Consider the following 12,403-nt stretch of genomic DNA (forward strand, 5'->3'; position numbering starts at 1 on the left):
TTTGCCGACCTAGTTGTATATAAAAAAAATCTCAAAGACTAATTTTAAAATTACATGGATCGAACACAATTTGATTTTTCCGCAGCTAAGCCTAACTTGACTCGTCTCTAAAACAATTTTGTTATCCGATAAATCTTCTATTAACCAGAGAATGAGTCAGTCAAAAGGGAGAACTGCACAAAACAATCAAGTTTTGTTACGAGTATAGATACTAGAAAAACGGAATATTAAATAGTGATCTTTGGCTTAATTTTCATTAAAATGCTAATTTCCTCGATTACGTTCTTAATACAATTTTAATTAATGTACGTTACTCACTAAAAAGACATTCAAAAACTCCAAAGTGACTTCTTACACCAAGTTCTCCAACAACACTTTTCGTATCGGGACTTAAAATCTATAATGAAAAACTATTGATTCCCATATTTCTGGCATTATTATTTAGGTCTTTAATTAAAAACATTGCTTTAATATTTTATTTCTTGTTATCCGATATTCTTTTTAAGCTATACAGATTAAAAACTGAAAATTCGTAAAAAACTTTGCAGAACACACACACATTACAAGAAGTTATTTAAAATGTTAGCCTTGATTTACTATTTATCTAAACGTGTTAAAAAATTATAATTTAATAGTCCATATTTTAATTGAATCCATTGTGCGTAACATTTGGCTATCGGCATTGTGGATAAGTAAACCTACTCACAATGTCGACAAATCAACTCTTCTAAAAAACTTTTACTAACCTCACAAAAACCTCGTTTAATCACATACATCTCGTTAATCATGTCGCCCGTATTTAGCAGAATCTCGTTGGGTGATGTGCAGAAAAACTTGGCTTCCGAAGATATATTTTTCAAATCTTCCTTATTCAGATACTAATGAAATATGTTTTAATTAAAGCCAAAATGTGTAATTGTGAAATCACAGATTCAGCTAGTGTCTTAATATACAGAGACCGAACATTAACCTTCATAAATGGTATTCCTAGTATGTACTTGCTCCTCTGTCTGGCCACTATGTCCTGATACACGTGAGGTGGTAGATCGTAGAAAATAGTTTTTTGGTCACTCGTTATCGAATAAGCCTGTGAAATTAATACTTTATAAATATGAAAATATGTGTGATTTGGTAACTATGCCATTTAGTCTCAAGGCAATGTTCATCATAAGGACATACTGCCCTAAACGACTTTTGTTCTATATTGGGAAGTTGCGTACTTAATTTGTCACAATTCTTTACCATACACGACTTCAGGTTGGAAAATATATGGGTATATTATTCTATTCTCTGATTTTTTGTAACATGTACATTTATTGGCCCCTAAAACTAAATGATTCTTTCAATAATTATATGATTACTAGCTGACCCCGCAAACGTTGTTTTGCCATGTATGTTATTAACCCTGTAACGTTGTGCTGGAACGTTACTCTAATAAATAAGATCTTGTAGTAAAGGTTAAGTTTTTTCACTTTATTTTTATCATGTTTCTACTTGTAGCGCCATCTATCGGCAATTTTTCAACACTTCGTGACTATTGTGTTTCATATCGGCGTTTTTTTCTCTAAAGGACTTGATAGATGCCGCTGATTTTTTTTGGTAATTATTGATCTTTCTTTAATAAAATCAATTTAATTGTAATTAGAAATTCTAAATTTAATATTCCTGTCTACTCCTTAAATTATAAAATAATTTAATATCTAAATTTAAACTTAATAATTTATAAAAATACAGACTATGCTTAACGCATAGACTTTTGCTTGTCAATATTCCCGAGCGCGGGAAGGAGCGCCTTGCTCGCGTGTCTTTGCTTCTTTTTCTTTGCACTTCGTTGCCGCCGAACCTCGAGACCTAACCTCGACCCTAACTCGGCTTAAATCCCGCTGGGGTAAGTTCTCATGATATCTATTATAATTACATATTGCTGGTGTTCTTAACTTAACGAGAAAATTGTAATTATTTATTATTTTGCTAATTGTGACACTGGTTTCTGAATTGTTCTTTTCCTGACTCGGAACTTTCTTCGTTCCAGGATTTTATTTTTAGATTTATATCTTTAATTATACTTTGCTACAAATCGAGTCACTGCCCTCGATTAATAACGGGCTGACTGATTACCGGCATTTACACCGGTGGAGATCTCCGCCGGTCATCGGACGAAGACGGAACTGAAGACCATCATCGCCGGGAATTAGTCAGGCCAGTGTCCTTCCATTTTACTTTCTAAGGTACGTTGTCGCGGCGTGGGCCAGCTAAGGAAATAAAGGCTGAAAATCAGGTGCCTAACGCGCCTGATTCCGAACCTACCCCGTTTTCTGACCGCGTGCTACTAAAATTTTATAACTTTAAAATTAGTCTATTATTCTATTTCTACAACTTCTAAATCTTCAAAGCGCGGCAACCCCCTTAATCCCCCGCCCCCTTCCCCCCCTGTTGTTCGATTTTCAGACCTACCCAATATGCACACAAAATTTAATAAGAATCGGTCAAGCCGTTTCGGAGGAGTTTAACTACAAACACCGCAACACGAGAATTTAATATATTAGATAAAACAATTTACGTCAAACAGTACGAATGCAAACCTTATCCGTATACCAGCGCAACCTCAAGTACTCTATGAACCGCTGTCTAAGGACTGCGTCTATGTCGTTTCTCTCCAAAAAGTTTGTTACGTTTTCTATAAATGCGTCATAATCTTCTCTGTTTGGCATGACGTTAAAATAAAATTTATTTAAATATTATTAAATTTATATTTAATTCATATTGCTATGATAAAGTTTACTATTATTATGTTGCAATAATTAACTGCTAGCACAGCAGGACATTTTCTGCTCAAATATGGAGCAGCCCGACTAGGGTAGTACCTCGATCTTACAGATTATCGCAGCTAAATAATACTGCTTACAAGCAGTGTTATGTTCCTGTGGTGAGTGAACCGGCAACGCGCTTGCAATGCTTCTGGTGTTGCACACGTCTATAAGCTACGGTAATCACTTCTCATCAGGTGAGCCGTATACTTGTTTGCTGATCTAGTTATATTTAAAAAAAAAATTAAGTAGTACTGCTTTCAAGCAGTGTTGCGTTCCTGCAGTGGGTGAGGTGACCAGAGCTGCTACTGGGTAGGATTGAGGGTAATTTTGGGGGTCGATTGAGGTAAAATGTAAAAAATACGCTACAGATCATTACAATAAAGCTTCAGCTTCATATTAACCATAACTAATAAGGATAAAAAAGACTCATATAATTAGGGGTCGTCCAATAAACACGTATATTAGCAATTAACCTGTGACATATTTTGGGGTTTAGGGTCCTCTTTCCCACCCATACAAAAAAATTATAAGGTTTTTTATGGTGAAGTGTATATATTTTTAATTATATTGACTTTAAATACAGACCTGTATAACATTATAAATTTTAAAAAATTTATCATCGTGATGAAAATATCCACACACATAAATTAAGGTGGCAAGGTGTTAGTTGATTGTTTGTGTGTTTTAGAAATCGCGCGTTACACGAAAAATAATTATGTGTGATATCTCATTCTGACGCTCATCGCCATCTCATACCTTGTGATATTTCGTGATGTTTTGCCGACAGCGAAGGACGATCCCTTATATATTGTAAAATGAAGATTTATATAAGATATAATAATTAGTTTATAATATTTAATTTTAATATATTTAATATTTTAATAATAAATACGATTTAAGCCTCCTTAAACAAAAACATGGGTTGTCTGGAAGAAATGGCTAATTAGCCATAAGTCCACCCATTGGACTTCACTGTCTGTAACTACCTTTGTTTGTTATTTTTATTTGTGGTGTACAATAAAGTATAAAATAATAATAATAATAACATTTTTGAATTTTCTCTAACTCCCAAAATCGGACGTGTACCTCAGTGCTGTCGTGACCATAATGGTTGCAGAATAAACAGCTTCGATGAAAATGTACAAGAGGAGACAAATTTCCAGGATGAACATGATGTAAATAAAAATTTTGAACGACTTGCTCCAAACATCTCTCAGCCAAGTTTCCATGTGAGCTGAAAATATACATACATATATATTATATAGTATTAATTCATCACTATCAGGTGTTTACGATAGCAAACGGAATCATGCATCTAGACCAAAACTTAATATTTGTACTATTATCGGTTCTGGAAGTATATCAAATCCGCGATCGCTTGCTTTAAGGCGCCAGATAGTGCTATGGGGATGCGTTACATATAAAAAAAAAAATATTTTTATTATCAAAAATATTTAAAATAATTGTGTTTGCTCGCAAACGAAAAAAAAACCGACTTCAATTATATCGACGAGTAATACAACGTAGATCGACGAAAAAATAGTCAAGTAACTACGCGTTATCAAAGATTACTCAAAAAGTAGTTATCAGATCTCGATAAAATTTATATGTGAGCACATGATAAACATCAGCTTTCGATTTAATTAATAATTATCAAAATCGGTACACCCAGTAAAAAGTTATTGCGGATTTTCGAGTTTCCCTTGATTCTCTGGGATTCCATCATCAGATTCTGGTTTCTTTATCATGGTACCAAACTAGGGATATCCCCTTTCCAACAAAAAATCGGTACATCCAGTAGAAAGTTATGCGGTATATACAACGTAGGTCGACGAAAAAAGCGTCAAGTAAAAACGGTAGTTGTTAGATCTCAAATAAATTTAAATGGGACCAATTGACACACACCACCTTTCGATAAAAAAAAATTGTCGAAATCGGTCCACCGGGTCAAAAGTTCTGATGTAACATACAAAAAAAAAAATACAGTCGAATTGAGAACCTCCTCCTTTTTTGGAAGTCGGTTAAAAATGAGATACTTACACGTAAAGGTGATTATCGATATCGCCCAGTACAGTCCGAAGGTAATTCTGTCTTCAATGGTTTCCTCGTCAAGTGGTTTCTTATCCCAGTACGGTGCATGTGTGAAATTTGTCACCAAACAAAACCCAAAACTACAAAATCATGTCAACATCTTAGGTTCTGTTTCACCATTCACTGATAAAGATTATCTCGTACATAAGTTACTGATAACCTTTATCAGCAGGAGGTCCTTGGACTTTACTAAAAAATACATCTTTGGAGAGGAAAGGAAAAAGGAAAAGTATACAATAAACTTATATCTGTTTGATAACGTTATACGTCAGATTACATTGTCAGTGAGTAGACAGACCCTCTTTGAGTACAAGTCACGAATTTAAGTGGCAGATACAAAAAATTTGTTCGGAATCTATGTGTGAAATCTAGCAATATCGCACAGGTTCGGTCAGCCTGCTTTCATGTCTAGGAGTTGTGGGTTTGATTTATGTCTCTAGATATAATATTTAAAATATAATAGTATGTTACGCTTCAGCCTGTATTATCCCACTGTTGGGCATAGGCCTCTTTCCCCATGTAGGAGAAGGATCAGAGCTTAATCCACCACGCTGCTCCAATGCGGGTTGGCGGATATATTCCCTACTATGAGTAACGATCGCTATCAGGTGTACATGATAACAACCGGGACCGACGGCTTAACGTGCTCTCCGAGGCACGGTGGGGAGACCCACAAGGACTTCAGAAACACCCAGACCATGGCAAACATCTGTATGGCCAATACAAATGTATGTCATGTGCGGGGATCGAACCCGCAACCGCCAGCGCAACCGACACAATCCATAGCTGTGACCGCTGCGCCAACGCGGCGTCATATAATAGTATGTAGAAGTGTTAAAATATCAATCAGTTTCAGTTCAGTTACCTATAAGAAAAATACAAGTGATAAGTACCACCTTGGGAACAGACGACAAGAAGCGTGGGCGTATTAGGTCCAAGGTCAAGTCATAGCCCCAGGGCAGCATTCTGTGTCTCTGGCAGCACAAGCCGAGTACGAGGGGTGGTGTAAGCCGAGCAGAAATATTAAGGGTGTAAAAAATTATAAATTTACGGAATGGGCGGCCTAAAAAAAGTTCGGCCCGAAAATTCGGCGGTGTCAAACCTTACTTGCCCGGGACGCTGAAAAGGCTTTAATTTAATCTAATTGAAATTGTTACACTTACTCAAAGCACATAATTCCTTGTTGCAGTGCAGCCAAAAGGTAACAGGCAAGAAGAATTAGCAGAGAACACGAGATGAATCTCAGAATGTTGCTGTGGTACACGCAGTCTTCTTCTAACGACTTAAGCACTCGAAACACCTGATCATTTTAATTTAATTACAACCTTTTGTTATTTAATTGGTTCATAAATTAAAATGTTAGTTTAACGTCAATTTCTTTCGTCGTCGTTCTTTTATTTATTTGGTTTAAAGGCTTCGGCTGCGAGTCATGGAAAAAGACAAAAGGCCTAAAAGCTTGTAAGCTACAAATGTTCGTCAACAAATGCCTAAGATTCATCCTGCGCCGATTTTGGCCGAACACTATCAGCAACGAGGATCTATGGAATCGATGCCACCAAATCCCGACCAAGCAAGAAATTGCTCAGCGGAAGAAAAACTGGATAGTGGCACACCCTCCGAAGACCAGAGGACAGCGCTGCCAGGGTCGCGTTCACGTGGAGGCCGCGCGGGAGTAGGAGGCGGGGCCGGGCGGCGCACACGTGGCAGCGGACTATCGACGCCAAGCTGCGAGCGGCCGGGCTTAGTTGGAGGGCTTAGCGGATGGAAACGTCTCACCATGGCCCTCTGTACCATTGGGGTACTATATTTCTTTCGAGATTATTCCAAACAGGTATTTCACCTCGATTATTATTTTGAGATTCCCAACTCGTCCATTCCCATTTTGATGACTTTTTTGACATTTGGACACTAAATTAAAGTTGAAATACCAAGAATCTTAAAATAAATAATCTCAATTGCGGTGAGTCTCATTTAAATCTAATACCTTTAAACGAGCAATTCTTGCATATATATAGAATGCATCTAGGAAACGGCTCCAACGATTTTCGTGAAATTTAGTACGAAGGGGGTTTAGGGGTAAAAATCGATCTAGCTAGAATTCATTTTTATAAAATGTCATTTTATCCGTGGTTTTTAGGCAATAAAAAAACTGCTTTAATATCATTAGAATATGAATGTAAATTTCGCCACTATCTATTAAGTTACAATAGTCGGGCTTTTCCGAAACGAGAAGACCCCAGTTTAAATCCACAGGTCTCTAGATGTATTATTTTTCCCCCTTTTTAGGGTTCCGTAACTCAAAAGGAAAAAACGGAACCCTTATAGGATAACTGTTGTCCGTCTGTCTGTCAAGACCCCTTTTCTCAGGAGCACGTGAAGATATCAAACTGAAATTTCTATCAAATACTCAAGTTTACTGTTCTTTGGAGCTGTGAAAAAATTAAACTTCTAAGCCAACGCAATCAAAAGATACAGTCGTTTATGCTGCAAATTTTCGACACTCGTAAGGGAATCAAAACCTATAGAATGTTTCCCGTGAACTCAGAATCTTGAAATTTGGTACAAAGCAACGTCTTATAGCAAAGATAAACGAAAGATTGCGGAAAAGCATAAATTTTTAGATACATCATATAATAAAAATATTTTTAATGATTTTTGTACGGAACCCTCGGTGCGTGAGTCTGACTCGCACGTGGCCGGTTTTTTTCTAATTGCACTCGTTATTTTTTATTTAACTAACCATTTAATATGTTTATTATTGTTGGTAAGATCGCAAAATACTATTCATATTTCATCAGTATGTATACGAATTTGTATTAAATAAAATTTCCTAAAAACACGATTTACCAAAAAAAAAACGAACAAGCATCTAGGGTACAAAAAATGTTAAATAAGAAAAAGTTAAAAAAATTATATTCAAAATATTACACAAGATATTTTTCGTATAATAATAACCTTTGGAAACCGCAGCAGTTTATTGAGTCCGGCAAAATGGCCGTCGTGAATGAACTCGAAGATAGGCAGAGTTCCGATGACGTCCAGCACGAACCACTTGCTGCGTGATTGTTGGGATGATGTCTGGGAGAGAGTTATGGGGACCCCTGGAAATTCTCGAGTTATTGTATTTCAATTCGATTCTGTATGGCTACGGTACTAAAGAATATAGCCAGCCCCTCTCTGCCCGTGCGTTTCGTAAGAGGCGACTAAGGGATAACACAGTTCCGCTACCACCTTGGAACTTAAAAAGCCGACCGGTGGCGGGATAACCATCCGACTGCTGGCTTTGAAATACACAGGCCGAAGACGGGCAGCAGCGTCTTCGGTGCGACAAAGCCAGCCCTGCGGTCACCAACCCGCCTGCCCAGCGTGGTGACTATGGGCAAAACACATGAGTTCACGTTATTTTTGGCGTAAACTTGTGGAGGCCTATGTCCAGCAGTGGACTGTATAGGCTGTAATGATGATGATGATGAATTCGATTCTACTTTTGATGACAAAAAAAATATATAAATGAATCGATATAAACCCGTATGTAAAATTTGGAAAAATTTAATTAATTTGCTATAAACAACCTACAAAACTACAAGTTACTTTTAAGAAATCTTTAGTCATAAGAAATCTACAGTAATCCAAAGTAATATAGGCTAAAAATACACGCCATGGCTCATATTAACGAACTGAACTGTAGCTATAAATGTTTAAATGGATTAAACCAGAATAAAAGTAAAGTACAATTACCGTCTTCCACATTAGCTCCTGTAGATAGATGTACTATCAGATCCAAAATATATATAACGGTAACTGTATAGTCAAAAAATCTAAACTCCAGCGGTACGCGTTTCTTGTACACCAAGTAATATGGGTGAGTCTGAAAGATACTCGTAATATAATAAACATACTGTCTATAGCCACAGCTTTTGGACAATGGTGACGAAAGTAATGAAAAGAAGAGTGGATAATTTTATTTGTTCAAATATTTATTCTTGTGTTGTTTTTATCTCACTTATTCGGCCTTTTTGGTCTCCTTATTAATTTTTTCTCTTCATGGTTGTGAATGGGGCTTCCTAACCTCCGAAAAGGAAGGATTGCTCCTTCGTAGAGCTCGTATGGTAAAATTTTAAACGAATTTGGCTCTCTTAAACTCGACAATGCGAAGATTAGACTAACGTTTTTGTCAAAATTGGGATTTTTAACAACTAGATAATTAGGCTATAAACACATTATTACATTAAAATATATCATACAATTTAAGACCGTAATCATTGTTACCATTAATTAACAGTTATTAAAATTAAAAGGATATAAATAATATAAATAAACACATAGCTACTAACAATACACACAGCAATGATGAGGCAGGTGATGAACGCGTTCCAGATGTTCTGTAGAGATGACTTCGGTTGCAAAATACAAGGAAATGTTGGGCGGAGACAAATCGCGTCTGATTCATCAGTCAGAGTAGAATCCGCTCGCTTTAATATCAATTTTAAAGCAACATTAGATATGGAACACACACACAATTTTAACTGAGGTAGGGCATAGCAGGAATTTCTTGCTCAAAAGGAGCAGCCCGACTGGGGTACTACCTCGACCTTACAGAAGATCACAGCTAAATAATAATACTTTCAAGCAGTATTGTGTTCCTGTTGGTGAGTAAGGTGACCAGAGCTCCTGGGGGGATTGGGGATTGGGTCGGCAACGCGCTTGCGATGCTTCTAATGTTGCAGGCGTCTATAAGCTACGGAAATCGCTTACCATCAGGTGAGCCGTACGCTTGTTTGCCAAACTAGTGATATAAAAAAATATATAAATCCAATTATTTCTATTATTTAAGTAAAACTTCTTTACGCACGCTTGACTTGGAAAGTAAGTTGTGGAATGTGTGATGAGAGCGTTACGAAAAGTGTGATCAGGCGAGCCGAACGTAAGTTGACAGGGAGGTATACGTTAGATGGAGCTAAAGAAGTTTTCCTTCAGTCGTGTGGTCTAAAGCACACTCGTTTTTAACCGACTTCCAAAAAAGGAGGAGGTTCTCAATTCGACTGTATTTTTTTTTTATGTATGTCACATCAGAACTTTTGACTGGGTGGAGCAATTTCGACAAATTTTCTTTTAATCGAAAGGTGGTGTGTGCCAATTGGTCCCATTTCAATTTATTTGAGATCTAACAACTACTTTTCGAGCTTATATCTAATAATGCGTTTTTCCTTGACGCTTTTTTCGTCGACCTACGTTGTATTATACCGCATAACTTTCTACTGGATGTACCGATTTTGATAATTCTTTTTTTGTTGGAAAAGAGATATCCCAAGTTTAGTACCATGTTAAGGAAACCAGGATCTAAAGATGGGATCCCAGATAAATAGAGGGAAACTCTTGAAAATCCGCAATAACTTTTTATTAGGTGTACCGATTTTAATGATTTTTAATTTAATCAAAAGCCGATGATTATCATGTGGTCACATTTAAATTTCATCGAGATCTGATAACTACTTTTTGAGTAATCTTTGATAATGCGTTGTTACTTGACTATTTGTTCGTCGATCTACGTTGTATTACTCGTCGATGTAATTGAAGTCGGTTTTTTTTTCATTTGCGAGCAAACACAATTATTAATATTACATTCAGTACTAATTGTTAATGTTTTGAAGCGTGAATATGTAACCCCTATCAAAATTGCAGGAAGTTAAATAGCAATTAAACACTGTAATTGTAGTATATTATGTAATGATCAACATAATATAGCAGAAAATAGTTAAAATCGTCGCTTAATCATTAACATTGTAAATCATAACATTGTAATACGGACGTTATAAATGTTAGGAATGTGGACGTAATAATATTAGTATTAAAATATTACTTTTAATTGCTGATTACTAAACTGACAAGTTATTTGTTTTAGTAGATGAATATCATGTGTGTATGATCAAGAAATGAATCCTTCTTCAAAACCTTACGAAGAATTTAATAAAAAATGTAGTACTAACGTTTCGCATGATATAACATCCAGCAATATCAATCATGAAATCAGTTTTGGACAGCTGACGATTTCCAGAAGCATCTTTAGAATCTTTGAGGTGCATCAAATTGTGCTTGAATTGTAGAATACTGCTTTTATATCTATAATTTAAGGTTAATGATTAATTCTTTCCGCAATCCTCATCCAGCGAAGGATTGTGGAAACCGGGATTTTTGGCGCGAACTTGGGGAGGCCTATGTCAAGCAATGGACTGCGATAGGCTGAAGTGTAATGTGTGTGTAGTGTGATTTATTCTATAAAAGGAGAAGGAAAAGATACGACAAATTTATTTTTTGGATTAAAAACATACTTGGCATCATCAGACGGTCTAGAATAGTAATGTCTCTTGACTTTTTCGAGATGCGCCTGAAATACAAAACAAAAACCACATTATTTTGAATTTGATGTTCCATAATAGCTGATATCATGAGTAAATACATTTTACATTTCGTGGCTTTGTGTGCGAATAATACGTAATTATTAAAGTCAAACTAGAAAATTTTGGTATGTCTTCTAAAACTTAAATAAATAATATGAGTCACCAGCTAAAGTAAACTCTTATAAATATAAATTAATTCAAACTTACATTAAATGCCTTCAAAACAACGGCTCCCTGACTATTTCCCTTTCCATATTTGACAGCAACCTTCCAGAAGTCGGTGGTAGTTAAAACGTGAGCGGTACAGAACGTAGCTGCTCTGATCTCCACGTGAGCTCGTCCACTGGCCGCTACGGGACTGACCGCGTAAGGAGATAGAATGGTGCCTCGTATAAATCGTAATATAGCCGTACTGTCGTCTTCGGCTGTTAGCATCTAAAATGCAATATTTGTTAAAACATGAATTTGAAGCAACAATCAAAAATAGAAACAATTTCCACCAGCCTAACCAATTTCTAAGAATAATGTTTGATGTATGTTATGGCATCAAGATTATTAGGGCTAGCAAAATGCCAAAACTAGCTTAATGTAGTTATGGAATGCTTTTAAAGTTTTCCAACTAAGAAATCATGTGTACACTTACAAATATTATACAATTAAAAAAAAATGTACACACTTGTATTAGTGTAATTTGTTGTACAATAAAGAATTTAAATAAAAAATAATAAAATAACCTCCACGTCTCCATAGGTGATGTAAATAGTTGCGGATTTTTTAATATTCCTCTTGATAATCGCGTCCCCCGGTATGTAATGTATCGTTTTCATCTTTTTAGACAGTTCCGATAGAAACTGATAGGACAGGTCCCGTAGAACTCGAGACTAATCAATAAACAGTATAAATTGTTAGTGATAAACTTTTGAAATAACATTTCCATTATTATTTGCTTCAAATTGTATTTGACTTAATATTGGTGGCTTTCGCTTATTATTGATTGCTTGCAAATGAAAAAAACTGACTTCAATTACGTCGACAAGTAATACAACGTAAATTGACGAAAAATTAGTCAAGTCAGTACGTAGAGAGATAACTCAAAAATACTTG

General features: G+C 35.9%; 1 protein-coding gene across 1 annotated transcript in view; it reads right to left on the bottom strand.

Annotated features, from left to right (window-relative positions):
- LOC123669689 overlaps nucleotides 1–12,403 on the bottom strand; it is a 35,589-nt gene that overhangs the window by 18,487 nt on the left and 4,699 nt on the right. The window contains 14 exon segments of the mRNA XM_045603279.1: nucleotides 319–397; nucleotides 747–878; nucleotides 971–1,087; nucleotides 2,583–2,700; nucleotides 3,897–4,044; nucleotides 4,851–4,981; nucleotides 6,065–6,201; nucleotides 7,857–8,002; nucleotides 8,640–8,769; nucleotides 9,236–9,373; nucleotides 10,889–11,021; nucleotides 11,231–11,286; nucleotides 11,507–11,734; nucleotides 12,034–12,180. Of these exon segments, the coding sequence (XP_045459235.1) occupies nucleotides 319–397; nucleotides 747–878; nucleotides 971–1,087; nucleotides 2,583–2,700; nucleotides 3,897–4,044; nucleotides 4,851–4,981; nucleotides 6,065–6,201; nucleotides 7,857–8,002; nucleotides 8,640–8,769; nucleotides 9,236–9,373; nucleotides 10,889–11,021; nucleotides 11,231–11,286; nucleotides 11,507–11,734; nucleotides 12,034–12,180 (1,840 nt within the window).

This window comes from Melitaea cinxia, chromosome 3 (genome assembly GCF_905220565.1).
Source record: "Melitaea cinxia chromosome 3, ilMelCinx1.1, whole genome shotgun sequence".
In the NCBI taxonomy this organism is placed as follows: domain Eukaryota; kingdom Metazoa; phylum Arthropoda; class Insecta; order Lepidoptera; family Nymphalidae; genus Melitaea; species Melitaea cinxia.